This window comes from Hydra vulgaris, chromosome 12 (genome assembly GCF_038396675.1).
Source record: "Hydra vulgaris chromosome 12, alternate assembly HydraT2T_AEP".
NCBI lineage: Eukaryota > Metazoa > Cnidaria > Hydrozoa > Anthoathecata > Hydridae > Hydra > Hydra vulgaris.
The window spans coordinates 39370960-39393605 of NC_088931.1; the positions used below are offsets into that span (position 1 = coordinate 39370960).

The 22646-nt window shown below is 26.0% G+C and overlaps 1 protein-coding gene across 2 annotated transcripts in view; it reads left to right on the plus strand.

Annotated features, from left to right (window-relative positions):
• Positions 1-216: 216 nt before the first annotated feature.
• Positions 217-22646, plus strand: part of LOC100201864 (protein virilizer homolog) — an 80448-nt gene continuing 58018 nt past the window's right edge. For both annotated transcript variants that reach the window (XM_065813180.1, XM_065813179.1), the window contains exons 1-3: positions 217-356; positions 19999-20105; positions 20548-20634. In XM_065813180.1, the coding sequence (XP_065669252.1) occupies positions 300-356; positions 19999-20105; positions 20548-20634 (251 nt within the window). In that variant the 5' untranslated portion in view covers positions 217-299. The remainder of the gene's footprint in view (positions 357-19998; positions 20106-20547; positions 20635-22646) is intronic.

Here is a 22646-nt window from a genome sequence, read left to right on the forward strand (position 1 = left end):
TATGTATGTATGTATGTATGTATGTATGCATGCCTTTTTTTAAGAATTTAAATTCACTTCTTACAAACTCAATTTCATGTGACACATGAAATTGAAAATCGTTTACACATGATGTGTAAACGATTTTCAAAATCATTAAAATTTTACAATAAAATTATTCCTTTTTATTAATAAATATATTTATTACACTTTTATTTTGTATTTTATATTTTAAATTAATAGGTAGTTTTGTAGTTTATGTATTAAGTTAATAATAGAAGTCGTCTTTAGAAACTTATACAATATATAACTTAGCCAAAATGGAGGAACGAGTCTGTTTATTGTTTTGTGATACATTTTCTCATGATAATGAACAAGTAAGTATCTTTATTGTAATTAATATTAAAAATGAATGCTATAATAGTAAATTCATGTTAAAAGCACTGAAGTTAAAAGTAGAAAATTTTGTTTTTTACTAATACAAAAAAAAAGTCACAATATTTACTAGTACTAAAATTGCGTGTGCCTTATGTGGTCATTTTTTAAATTACATACATTAATATATGCAATATTAATGAAGCTGAAATTAATGTTATTGCAGCTTATTATTAGTTCAGGAATATTCTTATACTTCAAAAAATTATTTTAGAAAATAATGCACATTATTCAAGTATTTTATACAACTATTTAACATTATTTAAATGTTTTATACAAGTACTTTAGACTATATTGTTCTAAAATAATTTTTATATACATTAATATGTTCAATATTTGTGATAATAACTGATTGTTATAAAACTTTATTGTTACGTTTGTCATAATATTATTTAAGTTAATTGATGTAATTTATTAGTCAAACTATAAGCTCATTTTGTATATAATTACGCCCTCGAGAATTTTTGTTTTTGTATAAAAGTTGTAAATAGAATTTAATAAATTGAGCCAAAATAAAAGTAAGCAAAGTTATTGTATTAACAAGCTATTTCGGCAATATGGCATCCATGGCGAAAATGATTAGAAAATTTGATGGATCTGGAGATGTTGTAGTGTGGCTGAAAAGGATCAAACTGGTGGGAGAGCTGCAAAAGATGAGAGATCTTTCATTGATCATTTCGTTGTTTCTTGAAAGCAGTGCGTTTGCATTATATGAGCAACTTGGGGAGAGCCAAAAACCCTCCGCTATGGACATTAAAAAAGCTCTACTAGATGCATTTGCAGTCGATAGTTTCTAAGCTTAAATCTGTCTAGGTGTATATGGCCAGTTTGCGTCAACTTATGGGTTTAACCAATATTGAAAGGGAAGAATTATTGCTAAGAGCATTCATAATTGGATTGCCGGGTGAAATTTTAAAGCAGCTACGAACACTAGTGAAAATATTTGGGATCCCTTTACAGGATGTATTAAACCAAGTACTAGTACTCATGACAGAAAAAACAAAAGAAGAGTATGTTTCAACAACATTCTCTAGGTTCTATAAAAATGTTAAAAAACCATCCGCTACTGATTTTAACTGCTACAATTGTGGCAAGCCTGGACATAATGCCCAAATCTATTTTGGGGGATCGCCAGCGCCAGCTGTTTCCTTAAACTACTAACAGCGCTTCCAAAATGCACTGTGCAGGTGAACACCTTTGCAGGAAAAGCACTGGTTGACAGTGGATGTACTCTATCTATTATTTCAAACAACATGGCTCAAAAAGCCGGTGTTCTAATACAGAAGAATTGAACTAATGGTGTTGGCTGTTAATAAAGAATTTGTGAAAATGGAGGGAGAAGCTTTAGTAACATTGATCATTTAGTAACATTGATCAATGGAGGTTGTTATAGAATACAATGGTATAATAATTAAGGATGTAGCCTGGCTTCGAAGTATAAATGATGTCATGCATGTTAGTATTGCTGAATTAGATGCCGTGGTGGGTGAAAAAGATCAAACTGGTGGGAGAGCTGCAAAAGATGGGAGATCTTTCATTGATCATTCTGTTGCTTCTTGAAGGCAGTGTGTTCACATTATAGAGCCAAAAACCCTCTGCTTCAAACATTAAAAAAGCTCTACTAGATGCATTTGCAGTCGATGGTTTCTAAGCTTACAAGCAGTTCAGAGATCGGAGATGGAATGGCGGTAAATCTGTCGATGTGTATTTGGCAATATTATCTGCTATCAATGTTTTGCAATTTAATATAGCAAAAATAGATTCGAAAAAGTAATTTAAGTAAGATACGTCTAGATTTAGTAAATATGAATTATCAACTTCTGAAACTATCAAGGAATTTATTGGTTAAATCACTATTTTTTATCAGGTTAATAATAATTTCTACACAATTTCAAGTAGCACTAAAATAAAATTTATTTTTATTATTTATATATTAATAAAGCTGAAACTAATATTATTGTAGATTATTTTTAGTTCAGCAACATGCTTATACTTTGTATTTTGCAATACAAAGTATAACTTTGTATTGTAAATTTTGTAAAATGTGTATATATTTAATTGAGCTTTCAAGTCAGAAACTATATATTTTTAAATTGTTCCAGATGATTGAGTTACTGTAAAAGATTTATGTTTAACCTTAAAAAGAGTTACATAACAAGAGTAGTATAAATAGAATAAAAGAATCACCATGCAAAAATCTTAGCAGATTATTTGTATCTTTTACTTTTGAGTCAATTTATTTATCATATGTTGAAGTGCACACAAATAAGGTTGTTATTCAATTATTTATTTATCCTCAAGTTATCCTCAATTTTATATCTAATTAATTTTATTTCATAGTGTGAGATTTGTATTAAGATTTTGACTCTATTGTTTCACTAAACTTTAGATGTTTCTTAATTAAAATATTGTTTTTTTATTTATATTTTTTCAACTATAAATGATGTATTTTTGTATTTTTATAGAATAATATTTCTATAAAGTTAATAGCATTTAAAAGATTTGTGCATTTTTGTTGCTACTTTAAAAAAAAAAGAATATTTACTTCAAATGTATACATTATGATACAAATGCAATTATCAACTACTAAAATTAGAAGGTGAAAGCAAAGAATTTAGCAATGACACAGTACAATAGATTTTTTATTTTGGCTCATTGTGCTAAAAAAGCTCCAGCTTCACAGACTTTCTACCTTGATTGTAAACCTTGATTGTAAATCTTTTTATATTGGTGAGCCGTAAACCTTAGTTCTAGACCGAAAGTATTCTTAATATAAATTTAATTAAAGTAAAAGAAGAAAACAACCAATAAAACCAATAAAATAAACTTTTCGCAGCCAAGTTGCTGAAACAATGAAAATGTGTTAATTGTAATATATATGTTGAAACTGATCATATAAATATCGATACTGATCTCAATGAACAGACAAATGCTGATACCAATATATTAACCAATTTATAAAATTTTATAAATAAAATAAAATAAACTTTTCGCAGCCAAGTTGCTGAAACAATGAAAATGTATTTATAATAATATATATGCTGAAACTGATCATATAAATGTCGATACTGATCTCAATGGACAGACAAATGCTGATACCAATTTATTAACCAATTTATAAAATTTTCAAAATATAAAAGCATTCAACATATAATTGTACAGTTTTTTCTCAAAAATAAAAATTGATTTAAATGATACATTACTTTTGGACACTATTTGTAAGACACCACTTCATGTATATGATTCTCTATTAAAAAAAGACATGATTGTACTTACGATTTAAAAAGACAACAGATAGATTAATCAAATTACAAAGTTTTGGAGATCTTGTTGTATAAATTCTGTAAAATGCTTATTGGATGCTGTAGAATAAAGTTTGATCTTTAAAAGACTTACAAAGTTCTACTTATTCTTGCATGACAACCTTGTCGATTTACCAAGATATCATTTCCAACAAATTATAATTATTTAAAAAATGCAACAATGATATACAAAAATTTTCTGAAAAAGAATTATTAAAATATGGAGTTCTCTACCTGATCATACGGTTTGTTCATTGTCTCTGTTTAAATTGAATTAAAAAATGTGCAAAATTTAAAACCATCGTGAACTGTATTAACTTGTCTTTTGTTATATAGGAGTAATTTCTATTTTATCTGTAACTGTACCACTTACTTTTTGAATTTTTCTGTAAATGCAAATAAATTAATAAAAATAGTAACTTAAGCATTGCATTACTGTTAGAGGATAAAAGATCAAAAACTTAATAAAATTATATTAACTTGTTTGTAAAAAATTATTGTATCGTTAAGCTCAAACTAATGATTTTTTTTTTAATTTCAATTCACCTCCTTAAGGCCATGGAGGCCACTAGAGTTGAGAAGGCTACCCCATATTATACCCTGATTAATACCCCATATATAACATTTCTTAAATTTAAGGTAAAACTCATATTTTTTTGTTTTTTTATTTCATATTTTTTTAAAACTGTGATATATTGCAGAATTGATTATTGATATTTTTGTAATTTATTGAGATTTTTTTAAAGTTTAAATGTTATCTGTGCAGTTTTAAAACCTGTTCAATATTAGATTTTGGATAGAATGATTGTTTATATTATTTGTATATATTATATCTAAATAAGCTAAGAACTGATAAGTTTTTTATTTACATTTCATGCAAATTTTTGATTCAGCCATATATTTAAAATTTTATTTTGAGAAAAAACCAAAAAATCAATTGCAATAAAAATGAGCTCATTTTTTTTAAGAACAAGTAAAATTTAAATATTGAGTAATTTTTTAAATATATTAGTTATATACTAAAATTAAATATATTAGTTATAATTTTAAATAATTTTGACAGTTAAGTTAAACCCAAGCATTAACTTTAATTTTAATAAACTTATTTTTTAAATCTAAATTAAATTATATATTTTTTTTATCAGAATAAAGTTATATATTTTTATTAAATTAGTTTTAAATTAAATCATATATTTTTTATCAGAATTAAATTATGTTTTTATGGTTTTTGCTTGAAGCTTAAAAAATCAATCATTACAATAAAATAAAATAAAAAATAAAAATAAACTTTTAATTTTATTTGAGTTTTTTTTATTAGTAAATAGCGCTTAGATCAAACATAGTTGTCATTCAAACTTTTGTAATAAATATTTTTTACATAAACGTCCTTCAAAACTTAATGTGATCTTTTTTTAAAATTAATTACTTCTTTTATCTTACTGCCTATAGAGTAATTTAAAAGCTAAAAAATGATAAAAGGTCGCTTAACCGAAATCGTTTACTGCTTATGTAAAATTGTTTAAGGCGTACATAAATTGATCTACGTGTAAGCTTTAGAACAAGGCACGCATATATATATATATACATATATATATATATATATATATATATATATATATATATATAAATATATATATATATATAAAACAAGATCCTTTATTTTTTCGATCCTTTTTCTTAAAATGCAAAATGTTTAAAAATCAAGGAAGGTTCTAAACTTTATATAGTCTTTTTTTTTTTATCCTTAAAAAAATAGTTTGGTGAAATTTGAAATTTAAATATCAGCGTAACAATAGTTGCTATTTTTTCCATGACAGAAATCTGTTTGGAATGCAGAAAAATAAATTACTTCAGTTGTAGAGCTCATATACCATATTTCATAAATATTAACATTGACATGCTATTATGCAGAGTTGTTAGTCCTTGACCTTGGCCTTGCCTTAAGGCATAAAATTGAGGTCTTGGTCTTGGCCTTGCCTTAAGGCATAAAATTGAAGCCTTGGTCTTGGTCTTGAAAATTTTGGCCTTGGCCTTAATTATTTTGGCCTTATAGAAAAATACAAATTTTCTTATCAATTTCGTTGAATTCTGCGCATAAACTTGGTCTATTTTTACAAAATGTGGTTTTATTGTCACAGCACTTGCTACTTACAGTTTTGTTAATAATATGCTTTAACGTAAGGCAAAAATAAAGACTTTGGTCTTAAAAATGTTTTCAAGGGTTTTAAGGTCAAGGCCAAGATTAATCTTGGCCTTGACCTTATAACCCTTAGCCTTGTAACTTTTGGTCTTGGTCTTGGCATTGACCTTGTAACATGTGGCCTTGGCTTTGCTACTCTTTGCCTTGTTAACAACTCTGCTATTATAATCATTAACATGTCAGCAAAAATATATATAAAAAAAACAGATTCGATCATGCAAAACCAATAATGAAATATATGTAAATGATGAATGTAAATAAATTCAATATATTTCAATACATGATCTTTATGTATAATCATTTACCAAAGGTTTTAAAAACAAATTTAAGAAAAATTAAAACAATAACTACTCCATAAGACCTAATAAACTTGTAAACTACTCCAGAAAATACCCCCGGAAATTACCCCAGAAACTAACAAAATATAGAGAGTACAGCGCATATTAAGGACTAATAATAAGGAACAGTTTTAGAAATAAAAATTTTAATACGGTGAAATCAGTAAACTTTTTTAATTTTCTCAACTCTATAATACCAAAACACGAACCTTGACGAACAAGGCTGCCTTGCAGAGATACAAGTTGAGCGCGGTACTACCAGGGACGTTGTGGGGATTGAACTTGGAACCTCTCGTTTGTGAAGCCTGAAGTCATCTAAAAGTTATTTTTTGGAAAAAATTTTTTTGATAAAACATTCTCAATTATTGTGCTTTATTATTGTAAAAAAAAAATTAATTTTAGAAATACCAAAATGCATATTTTTGTATTTGCGTATTTTCTTAAGCGGTACAACGACAAAAGATTTATCTTGAACTCTTGTGATTTTGCTTTATTTATAAAAAGTTTATATTTTTCAGACAGTACTTTTTATCCTCTTTTATAATCTGGTTTCAAAATAATATTTGGAATTGAATTTTTTGAATAGTATTAATTTTAGTAAAATGACTTTTGTGGGGCATATCGGGACAACAAGCAATTTATATAACTTAATATATTACTACTTTAGTGATGCTGTTTACAGTATAATGATTTTGTTTTTAATCTAAAATATTTTTCTTATTTAGAAAAGAAATTTGATGATAAATTCAAAAAAAATCTTATTTTTATAACCTAACTTCAATTATTAATAGTGTTTAATGTAAACAAAGAAGGGAAGAAATAATTTAAGAATGATCAATCTTCCAAAATGGAATGAGATGCAGTTTTAGCTGCGAGTGAAAAGAACTTAAAACTAAAAAAGCTGCTGATATATATGGCATATTTAAGTTTGCTCTACATAGGCATATTGGTCATAAGCCAGCTCATCAAAAATATTGCCAAATTGTTTCAGGATAATTTTTGTGTGATTTATGTTTTGTGTGATTTTTTTATTTGTGGTGTATGGGTATAGGGGCGTGTAGTTTCTATGGGTATGTTACTTTTTTGAGAGTTTAATGTCTGAACATATTTAGATTGCCTTCATTTTTCATTATTTTTAAAGCTTTACAATTGACGAATAACTGCTGCTTTTTAACTGTCCCGTTTTGCCCCAACCACTTGCAAAATGTAAAAGTTTTGGTAGTCTAGAGTTTCGTTACTTTGGTTGTAACATAATATTTTTCAAAATTTTTTGTTTTTTTTTCATTTTCTTATATCAATGAATTTTAGGAAGTTTGTAAAAAAGTTTATCCGCAACTAGCATTTGTTTCTTAAGTGTCCCTATATGCCCCACTCTACCCTAAAAGAGAATTTTAAAAATAACTTTTTAAGTTAACAGTTTGATAGCTATTTAAAAATATATGCATTAACTTATCTTAATTAAACTTGATATATGTAACCAAGAAACAGAATATAAAAAGGAATCTTTATATCAGTATCTAACAGTGTATGCACAAAACTGTTTTACCTATATTCAACGAATTTCTGAAAATAATATTATGTAGAGTAAAATAGTTAAAAACTGCATAATAAAATCTTTTCCTAATTTTTATAAAAAAATGTTGCCTTTCAAAATAATTTTCTGCCTAAACTATTGACTAAGAAGTGAAGAGCAAGTGATTTGAGAGAAGAAAAGAAAAAAAACTTCAAAATTTTCTAGTTCATGAAGTGTTTACTAAAATCGAGACAAGATTTCAGGAGTGATTAAGACAACACTAATAGGGATAATTAGAACATGTTAGCAATAGTAATTGAAACAAAACAGAAGTATATAAATTAATCAGTAAAAAATAAAAAATAAAAGACTTATAAAAACTTGTGTTTACATTTAATGTACAAGAACTTAGAAAAAGTATAGAATCTTGTTGAAACATTAAATGTACAACTCTAAAAACTTTTTAAAAAAATAACCTAATAATTTTTTAAGAGATTTTGCAATTTTTTTTCATACTCGCCTCTGATTTCCTACGTTTTGGATTTTTATTTACTGGTAGGTCTGAAGAGTTAGTATTTAATTCATCTTTTTTTTCAATATCGTCATCAATGATATCGGCAGAAATTTCAGGTGAGCAATTGCATATAGAGCGTTTTTTTTATTTTTAATTGAGTTATCGTCAACAACTTCTTCAAAACACGAGTTTTTTTTGTTTAGAGCTAATAGATTCATTACTTTTAGTTGGTTTGATTTTCTTTTTAATGGACCCTGCACCATTAGTTAAGTAAGCATTTTCTTTAGAGTTTGATGCTTTCTCTTCTGAAGCTATATTTTCGTGGGTAAAATCGTTGATGCCGTTTTGCTTATTTGAATCAATAATTTTTTTTGTGTTAGTGTCAGTATTGGTAACTTTAAACAATAGAATATCATCGTTGCAAGTTTTTTCACTATCATCTTTACAACTGTTTGCCATATATTCATTTTCTGTTTTAGAAATACGGGAAGACTTGTTTTTGTCCGGATAAGTTTTTATGTTTTCATTCAATTTAAAAATTTGTTCAGAATTTTTCATTTTTTCAACTGAGTTCAAACCATTAATAAAAACCAACGGTTCCTCTGACGGTTTTCCAGTTACTGAGAAATGCAAAAAACTTTACTAGTTGACATAAAATACTTTATATATATATATATATATATATATATATATATATATATATATATATATATATATACATATATATATATAAATATATATATATATAAATATATATATATATATATATAAATATATATATATATATATATATTTAGGTATAATATATATAACTATGTTATATATTACCAAAGGTATAACCAACGACAACAACAATATGTTTCAATAAAGTTAAAATGGTTGAAAACGTAACAAGATTTTTTTTGTTGTTCTGTAAACTTCCATAGACTACCATATTTATGTATAATACTATATTTATATATTACCATATTTATAAATATCCATAGTTATAGATTATTGTATATATGTGTGTATTTATATATATATATATATATATATATATATATATATATATATATATATATATATATATATATATATATACATATATATATATATATATATATATATATATATATATATATATATATATATATATATATATGTATATATATATATATATATATATATATATATATATATATATATATATATATATATATATATATATATATATAGATTTATAGTTTGTTGTTACGTCACTTTTAATTACTTTTGACTTTTGATTTATAGTTACGTCACTTTTAATTACTTTTGACTTTCGTCCAACATTTATGTGTTGGACGAAAGTAAAAACCATTTATTTAATTACAAATAAATCGTTTTTTAAAAAAACCACAAAAACGCAAATTTAATTGACCAGAATGTTTTAAAAACATTCTGAATGTTTTTAACAATATAAACAATGTTTTTATTTTTATTTTTTTTAATAAAATGATTTTAGTTTTATTTTTTTTAATAAAATGTTTTTATTTTTGTTTTTTTTTTACTGTAAATCATGCGCGGAGTGTTGCTACATCGACTATCTTATAGCCTGACTCGAAAGGGAGTGCTGCTACATCGACTGACAAATAGCCTGACCGGCAAGGGAGTGCTGCTACATCTACTATTTTTTAGCCTGACCCGCAAGGGAGTGTTGCTACATCGACTGAGGGTTTGGTTGGGGCAGGCAGTCTGTCAATTTATAAAAAAAAATAATTCCGGTCTTGCATTTTAATTTTTACTTTTTGTCAACAAAACATGGAAAAAACTTTCGGACAACATCTACGGGTTGTATATATATATATATATATATATATATATATATATATATATATATATATATATATATATATATATATATATATATATATATATATATATACGGGTTTTTAAAAAAAACCACATTTTTTTAACAATATAAACAATGTTTTTAGTTTTATTTTTTTTAATAAAATGATTTTATTTTTAATTTTTTATATATATATATACGGGTTGTATATATATATATATATATATACAACCCGTAGATGTTGTCCGAAAGTTTTTTCCATATTTTGTTGACAAAAAGTAAAAATTAAAATGCAAGACCGGAATTATTTTTTTTTATAAATTGACAGACTGCCTGCCCCAACCAAACCCTCAGTCGATGTAGCAACACTCCCTTGCGGGTCAGGCTAAAAAATAGTAGATGTAGCAGCACTCCCTTGCGGGTCAGGCTATTTGTCAGTCGATGTAGCAGCACTCCCTTGTGAGTCAGGCTATTTATCAGTTGATCCAGCAGCACTCCCTTTCGAGTCAGGCTATAAGATAGTCGATGTAGCAACACTCCGCGCATGATTTACAGTAAAAAAAAACAAAAATAAAAACATTTTATTAAAAAAAATAAAACTAAAATCATTTTATTAAAAAAAATAAAAATAAAAACATTGTTTATATTGTTAAAAACATTCAGAATGTTTTTAAAACATTCTGGTCAATTAAATTTGCGTTTTTGTGGTTTTTTTTAAAAACGATTTATTTGTAATTAAATTAATGGTTTTTACTTTCGTCCAACACGCAAATGTTGGACGAAAGTCAAAAGTAATTGAAAGTGACGTATGTGTTGGCGTAAGAATCACTTTTTTCCTTCAGCTCTTCCCAAAGACAACAAACTATAGATCTCTCTCTCTCTCTCTATATATATATCTATATCTATATATATCTATATATATATATATATATATATATATATATATATATATATATATATATATATATATATTAGGGTGCATCCAACGCCCCATGCATTCAAAAATTGATCTGTCCCTATTCTTAAAACTTTCTATTGGTTCTCACAAGACACCCTGTTAAATTTTTTCAAAATTGAATGAGATTTAGGGGGGCCACCTCAAGTCTGAAACTTGCAACAAGACCCTAAACAGAAGGAAAAAAAGTTTTTCAAAAGTATGTCATGTTGGGTCTCACAAGAAGCGAAACTTTATAAAAATTTCAAAAATAACAAAATTTTACACAAGAATTATTATTTTAAGGTTTATTGCATAAAAATTATTATTTTTTAACAAAAAATTTAAAAAAAAAACTTTTTTTATATGTTTTTGTCAAAAAAAATTTTTAAGGTGTTTTAACAAAAAAATGATAACTATTTTTGAAATTTTTATAAAGTTTCGCTTCTTTTGAGACCCAACATGACATACTTTTGAAAAACTTTTTTTCCTTCTGTTTAGGGTCTTGTTGCAAATTTCAGACTTGAGGTGGCCCCCCTAAATCTCATTCAATTTTGAAAAAATTTAACAGGGTGTCTTGTGAGAACCAATAGAAAGTTTTAAGAATAGGGACAGATCAATTTTTGAATGTATGGGGCGTTGGATGCACCCTAGTATATATATATATATATAAGTATATATATATATATATAAATATATATATATATAAATATATATATATATATATATATATATATATATATATATATATATATATATATATATATATATATATATATATAGATATATATATATATATATATATATATATATATATATATATATATATATATATATATATATATATATATATATATATATAATATATATATATATATATATATATATATATATATATATATATATATATATATATATATATATATATATATATATATATATATATATAGATATATTGATATAGAGAACCTGGGGACCTGGTAATTTGGCAGTTTTACCGGGTACCCGGAATCAGCCATTTTGTTGATGTACCCGGCACCGGGTATCTTTAAAAATATTTTTAACAGACATAATATTAAAGTGCTGTTACTAATAGATAATAAAAATAATAAAACAAATTTTGTTTTAGTATTACTTGAAATTGTGTAGAAATATTATTAACCAGATAAAAAATAGTGGTTAAACCAATAAATTTCTTGATAGTTTCAGAAGTTTATAATTCATATGTACTAAATCTAGACGTATCTTACTTATATTACTTTTTCGAATATATTTTTGCTATATTAAATTGCAAAACATTGATAGCAGATAATATTGCAACAAGGAAACTGATTTATACGGATATGAAAACCGTAAGGTAAAATGAAATAATATGAGAGTATGAAAGAAATAAAGTGCAAAAAAAAAACAAGAAAAAAAAAACAAGTAATTGCTTCTTTTTAGTGCTTAGAATGCAAGAGAACGATATATTTTTTGCAATTTCAATTGCAAAAAATGAAGGAAAGTTTAATACTTTGCGTAGGTCATTTTTAAATAAGTTTTTGCTAAATGATCGTTTACAATAAATAATATATAAATATAGACAGGGTTTTCAAAATGGGGGCACACTACCTCATTTTGAAAATAATTCCTCAATTTTTTAAAAAAAAAGAGAAAAGGTCCATACACAAAAAAGTAGGGGAGGGGCGTGGCCCTTCTACAAAAATAAAAAATCATAAAAGAATTTAAAATGAAATACAGCGAAAAAAATGTTGTCTAAATTATTTTTTATTTTGTTTAAATTTTTTTTATTCTTACTTTTTTAATGGACTCAGTGCCGTGTACCTGGTCTCCAACCTGGTTTTCTACCCGGAATTGGGTATTTAGCATATACTGGTTCTGGCACACCTCTAATGTATATGTATTTATTATTTATATATATACATATATATGTATATACATATATACATATATGTTTATAATATATATACATATGTTATATATTACCATAGTTATAGACTACCATATTTATACTACCATAGTTTCATCAACTACCATAGTTGGATAAAAACATTTAATTAGAAAGTTTATAAAACAACAACAAAAAAATCTTTATATGCTTTTAAATAAAGTAACAAATTTTAATGATAATAAAAATTTTAATGATAATTGTTTTAAATAAAAAAAACTGTATATATAAATCCTTTAAACTTTTGAAATAATGACATTCATTGATTTTGAGCTCACTTCTTCCTCACCTAAACACACACACTCCTAGGACTCCAGGACTTACCTTAATAGTATTAATAGTATTGCTCGCAAAAGTATATAAGTGTGTGCTACTTATATGTATGGTCACTTTTAAATAAAAAAAAAAAGATATTTTTAAATTTAAAATGCTGACTTAAATCTAATTTTTTCATTAAAAAACAAAAACAAAAAATAATAAAAGTCCTTTATATCTAGATAATACCTGCTCAAACCCAAACTCTCATTTGATTTATGTATCTCATTTGATTATGTAAGTCTCTGCGGATGAATTTTTCGGTACAACATCAATTATTTTTCATGTAAGAATAATTAGAAAGGAAAAGAATAATTTTTTTTAAAGTTTTGATTCTCAAGGTTGCCTGTGCTCCTCTATTAGTTTAGGTACACCACATCTAAATCTAGACTCTTTGAATTAATGTTTGAAAAAACACAGAATCATTGTTAGTGAAAAAATCAAATAAATGGACCACTTATATAGTTAAGTTGAAATGCAACATAAAGTTCATCAAATTAAAGTTTTTAACAGTTGCTTATGAAGAGGAATTGCCCTTACCACAATAATATCTACTATAAAAAAGAATACTCTACCATAACAAAATATGAAGACAAAAATTATTTCTACTTTTTCTTATAGATCTACTCAGAAACAAAATTGCCAACTACATCCAATGTAGAAGTATTAAAGATGACTCAATAAACAATTGCAGATTATATTTTAACTAATTCATGCTCAATAATATACTCAATTTAAATATATATTTTCCGGAATTTTGGAAAGCTTGTAGCAAATTATTTGGCTGTGTTCTATCAGTAACTTACATAAAAGTTCTCCTAATTTAAAAAACTATATAAACTATAAATTAGCTCAGCCTAATATTGAGGATCTTCAGCTCTGATTACCAAAGCAGAAATAATATGTAGCTTGAATGTATTATTGTCACAATTTTCTTCAAGAATGTGCTTAAATTTAAATGAAATATTCAAATTCATATTCTCTGACTGCACAGTAGCATCAAAGTTTGCATTAAGCAGAATACATTGTTGTTACCTTATTAATTTTGGTTTAGCACCATACTATCGAGACCAACTTTTCTCTGATGTCAGTGCATCACCAATTTTTGTTTTGTCATATGATGAGTGTTATCTTCAAAAATGAACAAATGGATTTCCGAGTTAGTTACTGGAATTTAAATTAAGTTGTAAAAGGTAGATATATTGACTAAAAATTCCTCAGACGCCCTAACTCATAATTTATTTGACAAATTTATTGAAGCAACAGAGGTGTTTGATCTTGGAAAACTAATTCAAGTATGATTGGATGGTCCTAATGTTAATTGGGAGGTTTTGAAAATGTTAGATGAACATAGACAGGAAAAAGAATATTGTGGTATAGTTAATATGGGGAATTGCAGTTTGCACATTGTTAATGGTGCCAGACAACAATAATATACATACATACATACATACATACATACATACATACATACATACATACATACATACATACATACATACATACATACATACATACATACATACATACATACATACATGCATGCATGCATGCATGCATGCATACATACATACATACATACATGCATGCATACATACTTACATACATACATACATACACACATACACACATAAATTAGGAGTAATTGAGCTTTAATAATTTTTTTATTATTATATAGTTTCTGTGCAACTCGCTGGGTAGAAGATGAATCTGTGTCTTCTAGAGGAATTGTTGTATGGCCAAACATGATTAAAATTTTAAAATATTATGAATCAGTGTGCAAAAACAGGCGTCCCAAAAACAAGAGCTATGAAGCTCTTTTAGATCATTATCTTGACAAGTTTGTACCTTTGCGAATATAATTTTTTAAAGGCCTCGCTAAAAAATTGATAGGATTTCTAGTTCTATTTCAAACAAGCAGACCTATGGTGGCATTTTTATTGAACAGTTTAGAAAATATGTTGCGAAATTTGATGAAAATGATTCTCATACCAAACATTTTGAAAGAAGCTGCAACATTGTTTAGTTTACCAAAGATTGGAGTAGAGAATTCAAGTAACCAACTAGAAGTAGACCAAATTGACATAGGAACAGCACTGAAATGCTAAGTTCTCTTTATTGTTAACCAGAAAATAAATTAAAATTTTAGAAAGAATGTATACAGATTATCATAATGTCATTGCAAAATTTACAAGAAAGATGCCCATTGAAGTATTCTTTAGGGAGAAATGCTTCATCTTTTTCTCCAAATGCAATAGTTTAAAACAAGGAAGTATCCACTCTGAAATTCAAGGGTCTTGCTGAGAGATTAAGTGCATTAAAATGGATTTCAATTGATGATGCACATGATGCAAAACAATAATTTGATGAACTTTATGGTGCAGAATGTGTTCGGTTTAGAATCTTTAAAATGATAATAAATAAATTTGAGTACTTAAATGAATTAACTGCTTCTGTTGATAATTTTTTGGTGTCTATTTGCACAAAAAGTATTCAGCACTGAGAAAAATATGTGCTATCATTTTAATTTTATGCCATGGCCAATATGCAAGCAGTTGTTTGTAGAAAATCTATGAGAGATCTCTTGCTTCTTAAAGAATAGTTTATGACCATTCATCAGTATGAGTTTCCCAGTGATGTTTAAAAAAGCTAAAGGTCAGCATAAAATAGGTACAATTCAGTGTTAAAGAAAAATAAGGATCATTTAAAGGTAGACAAAGTTAGCAAGAAACTTAAATTGATTGATGAAGAATTTGTAATTGTAAAGAAACATAAAGTTTTTTTAATAATTTTTTTCAAAGTTCTTAAAACTGATGCTGACAAGCATTGAAGCAGAAGAAAAGCAGTTTAGAAACACAATTTTAGAAAAAGAACTGGCAATTAAAGTGCTTGATATTTCACTAAAAAAACTTGAATAAATCTAAGAAAGAGATTAAATAGAAGTGTTTGATAACCTAGTATATCTATATAAAATATAAAATATTTTTTAACTTGTGCCATACTATATACAACTATATTACAACATATATTTATATATAAAACATATTTTGAAGGTAACATTTTTTTTTCTGGTCAAAAATAGATCATCATATTTTTGAAAAACCCCAAATTATCCTTGAAAAGTCCTGGAAATATCCTGGAATTTTAAATTAGCTTTAGGCTGGCCACCCTGTGTATGTATATATATATATATATATATATATATATATATATATATATATATATATATATATATATATATATATATATATATATATATATATATATATATATATATATTTATACTGATCAATTAACAGGTAATTAAAAAAATTAACACTAACAATATCTCAAGTTAGGTTAGAAACAGGATCATCATGATCACTTTGCTACTGACAACACGTAATCCAGTATAACCTTTACATGCCCTGTTGCCTCAAAGGGCTCACTTTTCTGGGAAAAGACTAGGAAAAGATAACTCTGACTTACGTGGTAAACTCCTTCAAAACAGCTAAAAGTTTAATTTTTTTGAAAGTGTAAAAATTAGTGTGGAATCTGATTCTGATTTAAAATTAAAAAGAAAAGAAAAAAACATGAGTTTTTTTTTCTTATTTATTTAAGCATAGTCAAAAATATTATCCTCATTAATTCCCATAGCAAGAATTTTATTTTCTCTTTTCCATATATGTGTAATACTTTTTCTTATAAGTTAATCTTCTATTATTAATCTATGACTAATTAGCCTTAACACTGAGTCTGTGAAGTATTAATTTTTCAAACTGCTTATATGTAGGTTTGGAAAAGCTAAAAAAAAACAAAACCTTTTCAATCTCATTGTGTGTCTAACTTATTACTTTATGATTATTGTGTTTATGTATAGAAATTTTTTTTGGTAATTTTAGTTGGAAGATAAGTTTCAGTTGGAAGATAAGTTTTAGTTGGAAGATAAGTTTTAGTATTAGTTTTTATGTATAGAAATTTTTTTGGTAATTTTAGTTGGAAGATAGAAGGTTTTGGTGTATAACTAAGAGCTTGATAAGGGGAAAAAATGGCAGATATTATTAAAATAAATAAAATATAATAAAATTTGTATCAAATAAAAGAACATTAAGAATTGATAAACTTAAAAGAGAGGAATGCTCAAGTTTAAAAAAATGCAGTTTAATAGGGAATCACACACACACACACACACACACACACACACACACACACACACACACACACACACACACACACACACACACACACACACACACACACACACACACACGAACTTGTGTCTATTCAATCTCAACTGTTAAATCTTATTCCAAATACTTCATCATTATTACCAAATACAAGTTTTTTTACGATGCTGTCAAGTCATGCTATTTCTCAGATTTCAAATGATGGTATTACTGAAAATTGAGTTTTAAAAATGTTGATTAATTAATTAAAATTAATTTCAATTGGTTGTCCTCAATGTAAACAAAGATCACTTACTGAGCTATATTTTAAACTTTTACATAAGTGAAAGGTTAAATTATGGGTTAGCTTGTAAAATGAAAGTTAAATGGTTTTGCTAATGGGAGAACTCATTTTGGACATCAAAAAAACTACCTTTTAATTCACAAGGATTTGATATAAACTACAGAATGGAATACTTAAGGTTTTGCTTGTATTTATTGCTTTAATGCAATGAACTTGGTACCACTTACAACAAATAACTATAACAAGATTGTTTGTAATTTAAAAATTTACCACAACTTAGTTTTTATGATGTACCTCAATCATGTAATGGCACCTGGTAAAGACGAAGATTTAGTTTAGGATGTAGTTCTGATAAATCAATATTGAAAAAAATGTGAGAACATTTACAAAATGACATATTTGTCATGTTGTTTACATATATAAATTATAAATAATGTAAATATTGTACAATTTTCTATTATCAAAGCATCTTTCAAATTGATTTAATTAAGCTTAGAATTATTAGCTTAGAATTGGAAAGCTCTTTTTACAAATTTAGAATATTTCTGATTTCCGCCATTTTAACTCAGTAACCATGCTAACAGCTAACAGTTTTTTTTCAAGAAAATTTGTTAAATGCTACATAATATCCTTTTAAAAAAATAAACAAAAAATTTCCTGAACTTGATAGTTGCCAAAAAAAAACTATGATTGTGGTGACAGAAATATCTATGGATGCAATTTCTTAATATATTTTGTACATTTTATTTCTTAATAAAATGTGTGCTTTAATTTATTAGAAAAAAAACAAAGATATATGAAAAAAAATTGCTGATCCCACCCAAACTTTTAGCCGATGCACTAAGCGTCACACTCCTACTAAATAAGGAAATAGGTTAATAATCTGAGAATCATTAAATATTTTGAAAATGATTTAACACACGGCATCATATATTTATTTTTGTGAATAAATATTAACAAATTCAAAGAATTGAATAACTGGACTTAAAAATACAGACTTTAAAAACTTTTTTTTTTTCTTTTCTAGATAAATTTGTTTTACCAGTAATAAAGAGTTGTAAACAGATAGTTTTCTTTATTGAACATTAAAGCATGTTTATTTATTAAATTACTTTGTTTTTTATAACTATAAATAAAAAATCTTTATACAGAGGTAGGTATATTTTTTTTGTTTTGTAAAAATTCAATTTGTTGCATAAAATTTGTATCAAATAAAAAACTGGTTACCTCTGTTGTAACATAATTCAATCCATCAATCTTTGCGGACTGAAATAAACAAAAAAAAACTTTTATAAAAAAACTTTTTTAGACTTTTTGGTTTTTCATTAATTTAATATATCATTAAGTTGATAGTATATACATATAATGCAAATATTTGACTTTTATCATAAACGATTCAAAAATTTATCTTAAAATGTTTATTTGAGTTTTTGGTATCTCCAGTTTCCTGTATAAAAACAGATGAACTTTGATTTGAAAGTAACTGAAAAGTCATTGGTTTTACTTAATTTTTGAAAAAGTTCACCCACTATGACCCTTCATTACACACTGGCTCCATATATCAGTGCGTTTTTTTACTTCAAAAGTATATCAACCTGGCTCTCAAAAGAACCAGAATTTTTAGTGATTTTAAAATTCATAATCTTTTCTTCTAAAACTTTTTTTAAAAAAATATTGCAAACAAAATGTCATAAAAAATGACCTTTTTAATTTTTAATTAAAAATTGTTGTTTTTTTGTATAGCAAATTTAAGCAATTCATTTTTATTTGAAGCCATTTTTATTTCTGAAACCGCTATGAAATTCTGGTATATGGGAGCCAGCATGTAATTAAGGGTCATAGCCGGTGATTTTTTTCAAAAATTAAATAAAACCAATGACTTTTCAGTTACTTTCAAATCCAAGTTCATCTGTTTTTATACAGGAAAATGGAAACATATATATATATATATATATATATATATATATATATATATATATATATATATATATATATATATATATATATATATGTATTTATATATGTATATATGTATATGTATAATATACATTTTGTAACGTTATATATATATATACATATATGTATATATATATATATATATATATATATATATATATATATATATATATATATATATATATATATATATATATATATATATATATATATATATATATATATATAGTGAACAATTTTGGAATAAATTTCTATTTTACTAATAATGATGTAGTTACAGTTTATTATTTTGCTTTGGTATTTAGGAGATGCAACTTGACCTTGTTCGTTTTGCTCAACCAGTAGTTATAACCGAAATTCGAGTGATCCCACAAGGCTGCAAGGTTCACCCAGAGATTAGAGACAGACTAGGGTATTTTTTAAAGAAAATTGACTATTGCATTTTTTTAAGTTCTTGTGTATTTAAATTATGTTTGTCCGGTTTTTGTTGGTTTTCTTTTCTTTCTTGGTCTTTTCACAACTTAAAATATATTTATCAAGTATCACTTTTAAAGCAAAAAATGTTGGATATTTCATTTTTTTAAATCACAAAATTTTTTATGTTAAAAACTTATTGCTTAACCCTAAGCAGATCTAGCAGCAACTTCTTGCTCTTCTTAAATCAGTTGATTTATGTGCTGAACCCCTCATAACTCCCTAAATCAGTATGACATCATATTGCTGATATAAATATATTTTTAAAGTTATATGTATATATATGTGTGTGTGTGTATTTATATCATTAAATCTGTACTATGCATATTTTTTTACTAAATTTGTACTATTTATATATTTTTTTTCTCCTTCTTTTAAAGTGAAACAACTCCATCTTCATTCAAACTTGAAATATTTGCCAGAAATCTTTTAAAACCTAATGCTGCTGTTTTTGAACGTTTGGGAGTGTAAGATTCTAATTTTTGTTTATGAATTTTTGAATTTTTTTTGTCTAATTTTTGTTGATTTTTTGCCCTCTTCAAACACTTTAAGGTTGGGAGTTAGGTTGGCATATATTATTACATATTTTTATGTATCTTTTATTTGAATAAATTTTATGTGGTTCCTGATATTTATATAGCTCCTGATATTTTGTATAGTTTATGCTATTTAGAATAGCTCCAGATGGTTTGATGTTTTGTGTATTTACTGATATTTCCTTTGTACTTTATACAGTTACTGATTTTATTAGTAGTTTCTGGTGTTTTGTGTGGTTTTTATTATTTAGTATGGCTCAGATATTTTATGTAGTTCATGATACTTCATATAAATTCTGATTTTTTTTTTTAATTTTAATTCACCTCCCAAAGGCCATGAAAGCTACTATAATCTTTTTTTTTTTTTTTTTCTTTTTTTTTTTCTATTTTATTTGTGGCTATTTTAGTTGTGTCTCAACTCTATAACTCTGAAACACAAACCTTGATGAACAAGGTCGTTGCGCAGAGAAAAAAGTTGAGTTTATGATGTAGTTTCTGATATCTCAAGTTACTGGTGTTTTGTATGAATATCATCAGTTTTTAATGCTCCAAGTCAGGTCACATAAGGATCACCCTGCTACTGGTAAAATGTAATTCAATAGAACCTGTCACAAGTCCTGCTGTCTTGTTGGACTTTCTTTATTAGGCAAAAGCTAGAAAATGGTAACTTCAATCTAAAATCTCTCTGCTTTGAAGCTCTCAGTTGAGTAATGACTGGAAGTATTGTCTCAATGAAAATACTTATTTTGGTAAGATATAAACTGCATCCAACTAAACTGCTTCTAGACAAAGATTTTAGTGATATGCAGAAAATTTCTGTTGACTAGTTGTGCTCTTTGTTTTTATCTAATATGCTGGCTTATGAACCTATGTTATATTGTTTTTTCTTATAAACATATGTTATATTGTTTTTTCTTTTGGGTAATGAATGATTATCCCTCTAAATTTTACTCACAGACATTAGGTAAAAGCTGTGCAACTCTTTCTGTTATCTTCTAAGAGCTTTAAAACTATAAAAAAGTTTAATACTTAAGTCAGATGGTAGTAAGGTTTCTAAAACATTGTGGGCATGGATTTTGTCCATCCAGTTCTTTTAGAGGGCATTATTGCGGTCACATGAAGAGTTATTTGTTACAACTTCAAGTTGATTAACAGGACTGACTGAAGGTGTAATGTATTATAAACATTTCAGTGAAATCTCTCTAATAATTTAAATTTATCTTTGAGTGAAATCTCTCTAATAGTTTAAATTTATATTTGAGTGAAATCTCTCTAATATAAATTTACATTTGAGTGAAATTTCTTTGATTTAAATTAACGTTTTAATAAAATCTCTCTAATAATTCAAATCATGACTATATTATATAAAATTTGTCAAAATATTGAAAAAAAAAATCATTGTTACCACAAATCTTGTACAAATATTTATGGTCTGCAAAGTAACATTTTTTCCAAAATATTTGTCTTGCAGAGTTCATCAGACCTGCATGCACTTTGTGAGAATAAATTAAATTTAGCTGTTCCATATTTGCATCTTAGTGTTGATAGCTATTATCCTTTGGTTTGCAAAGATTCTAATATCCCCATGGCATATACTTTTGTATCAGTTCACCTGTTAGTTCAGTTTTGAATCATCTGAGTTTTTTTTTTTAATGTTTTTATGTTTAGCACCACCTTACTTTTTATTTAATGTTTTCCTACTTCTCAAATTGCACTCTTTGGTTCTAATCAAATTGACCGAGCCCTTTCTCATTTTCCATTTGTAAATATTTTTGTTTTCGGTGACTTTAATGCTCATTGCACTGAATGGCACGGTTCAAGTAAATTTTGTCAATCTCTTACCCAAATAGTTAACTTTCTGACTTGTTTTTCAGAAAACTCAAATCACTTGTGCTCTGTTTCTTCTTGTTCTTTTTTAGGTGGTTCAGCCTGTACTATAATAT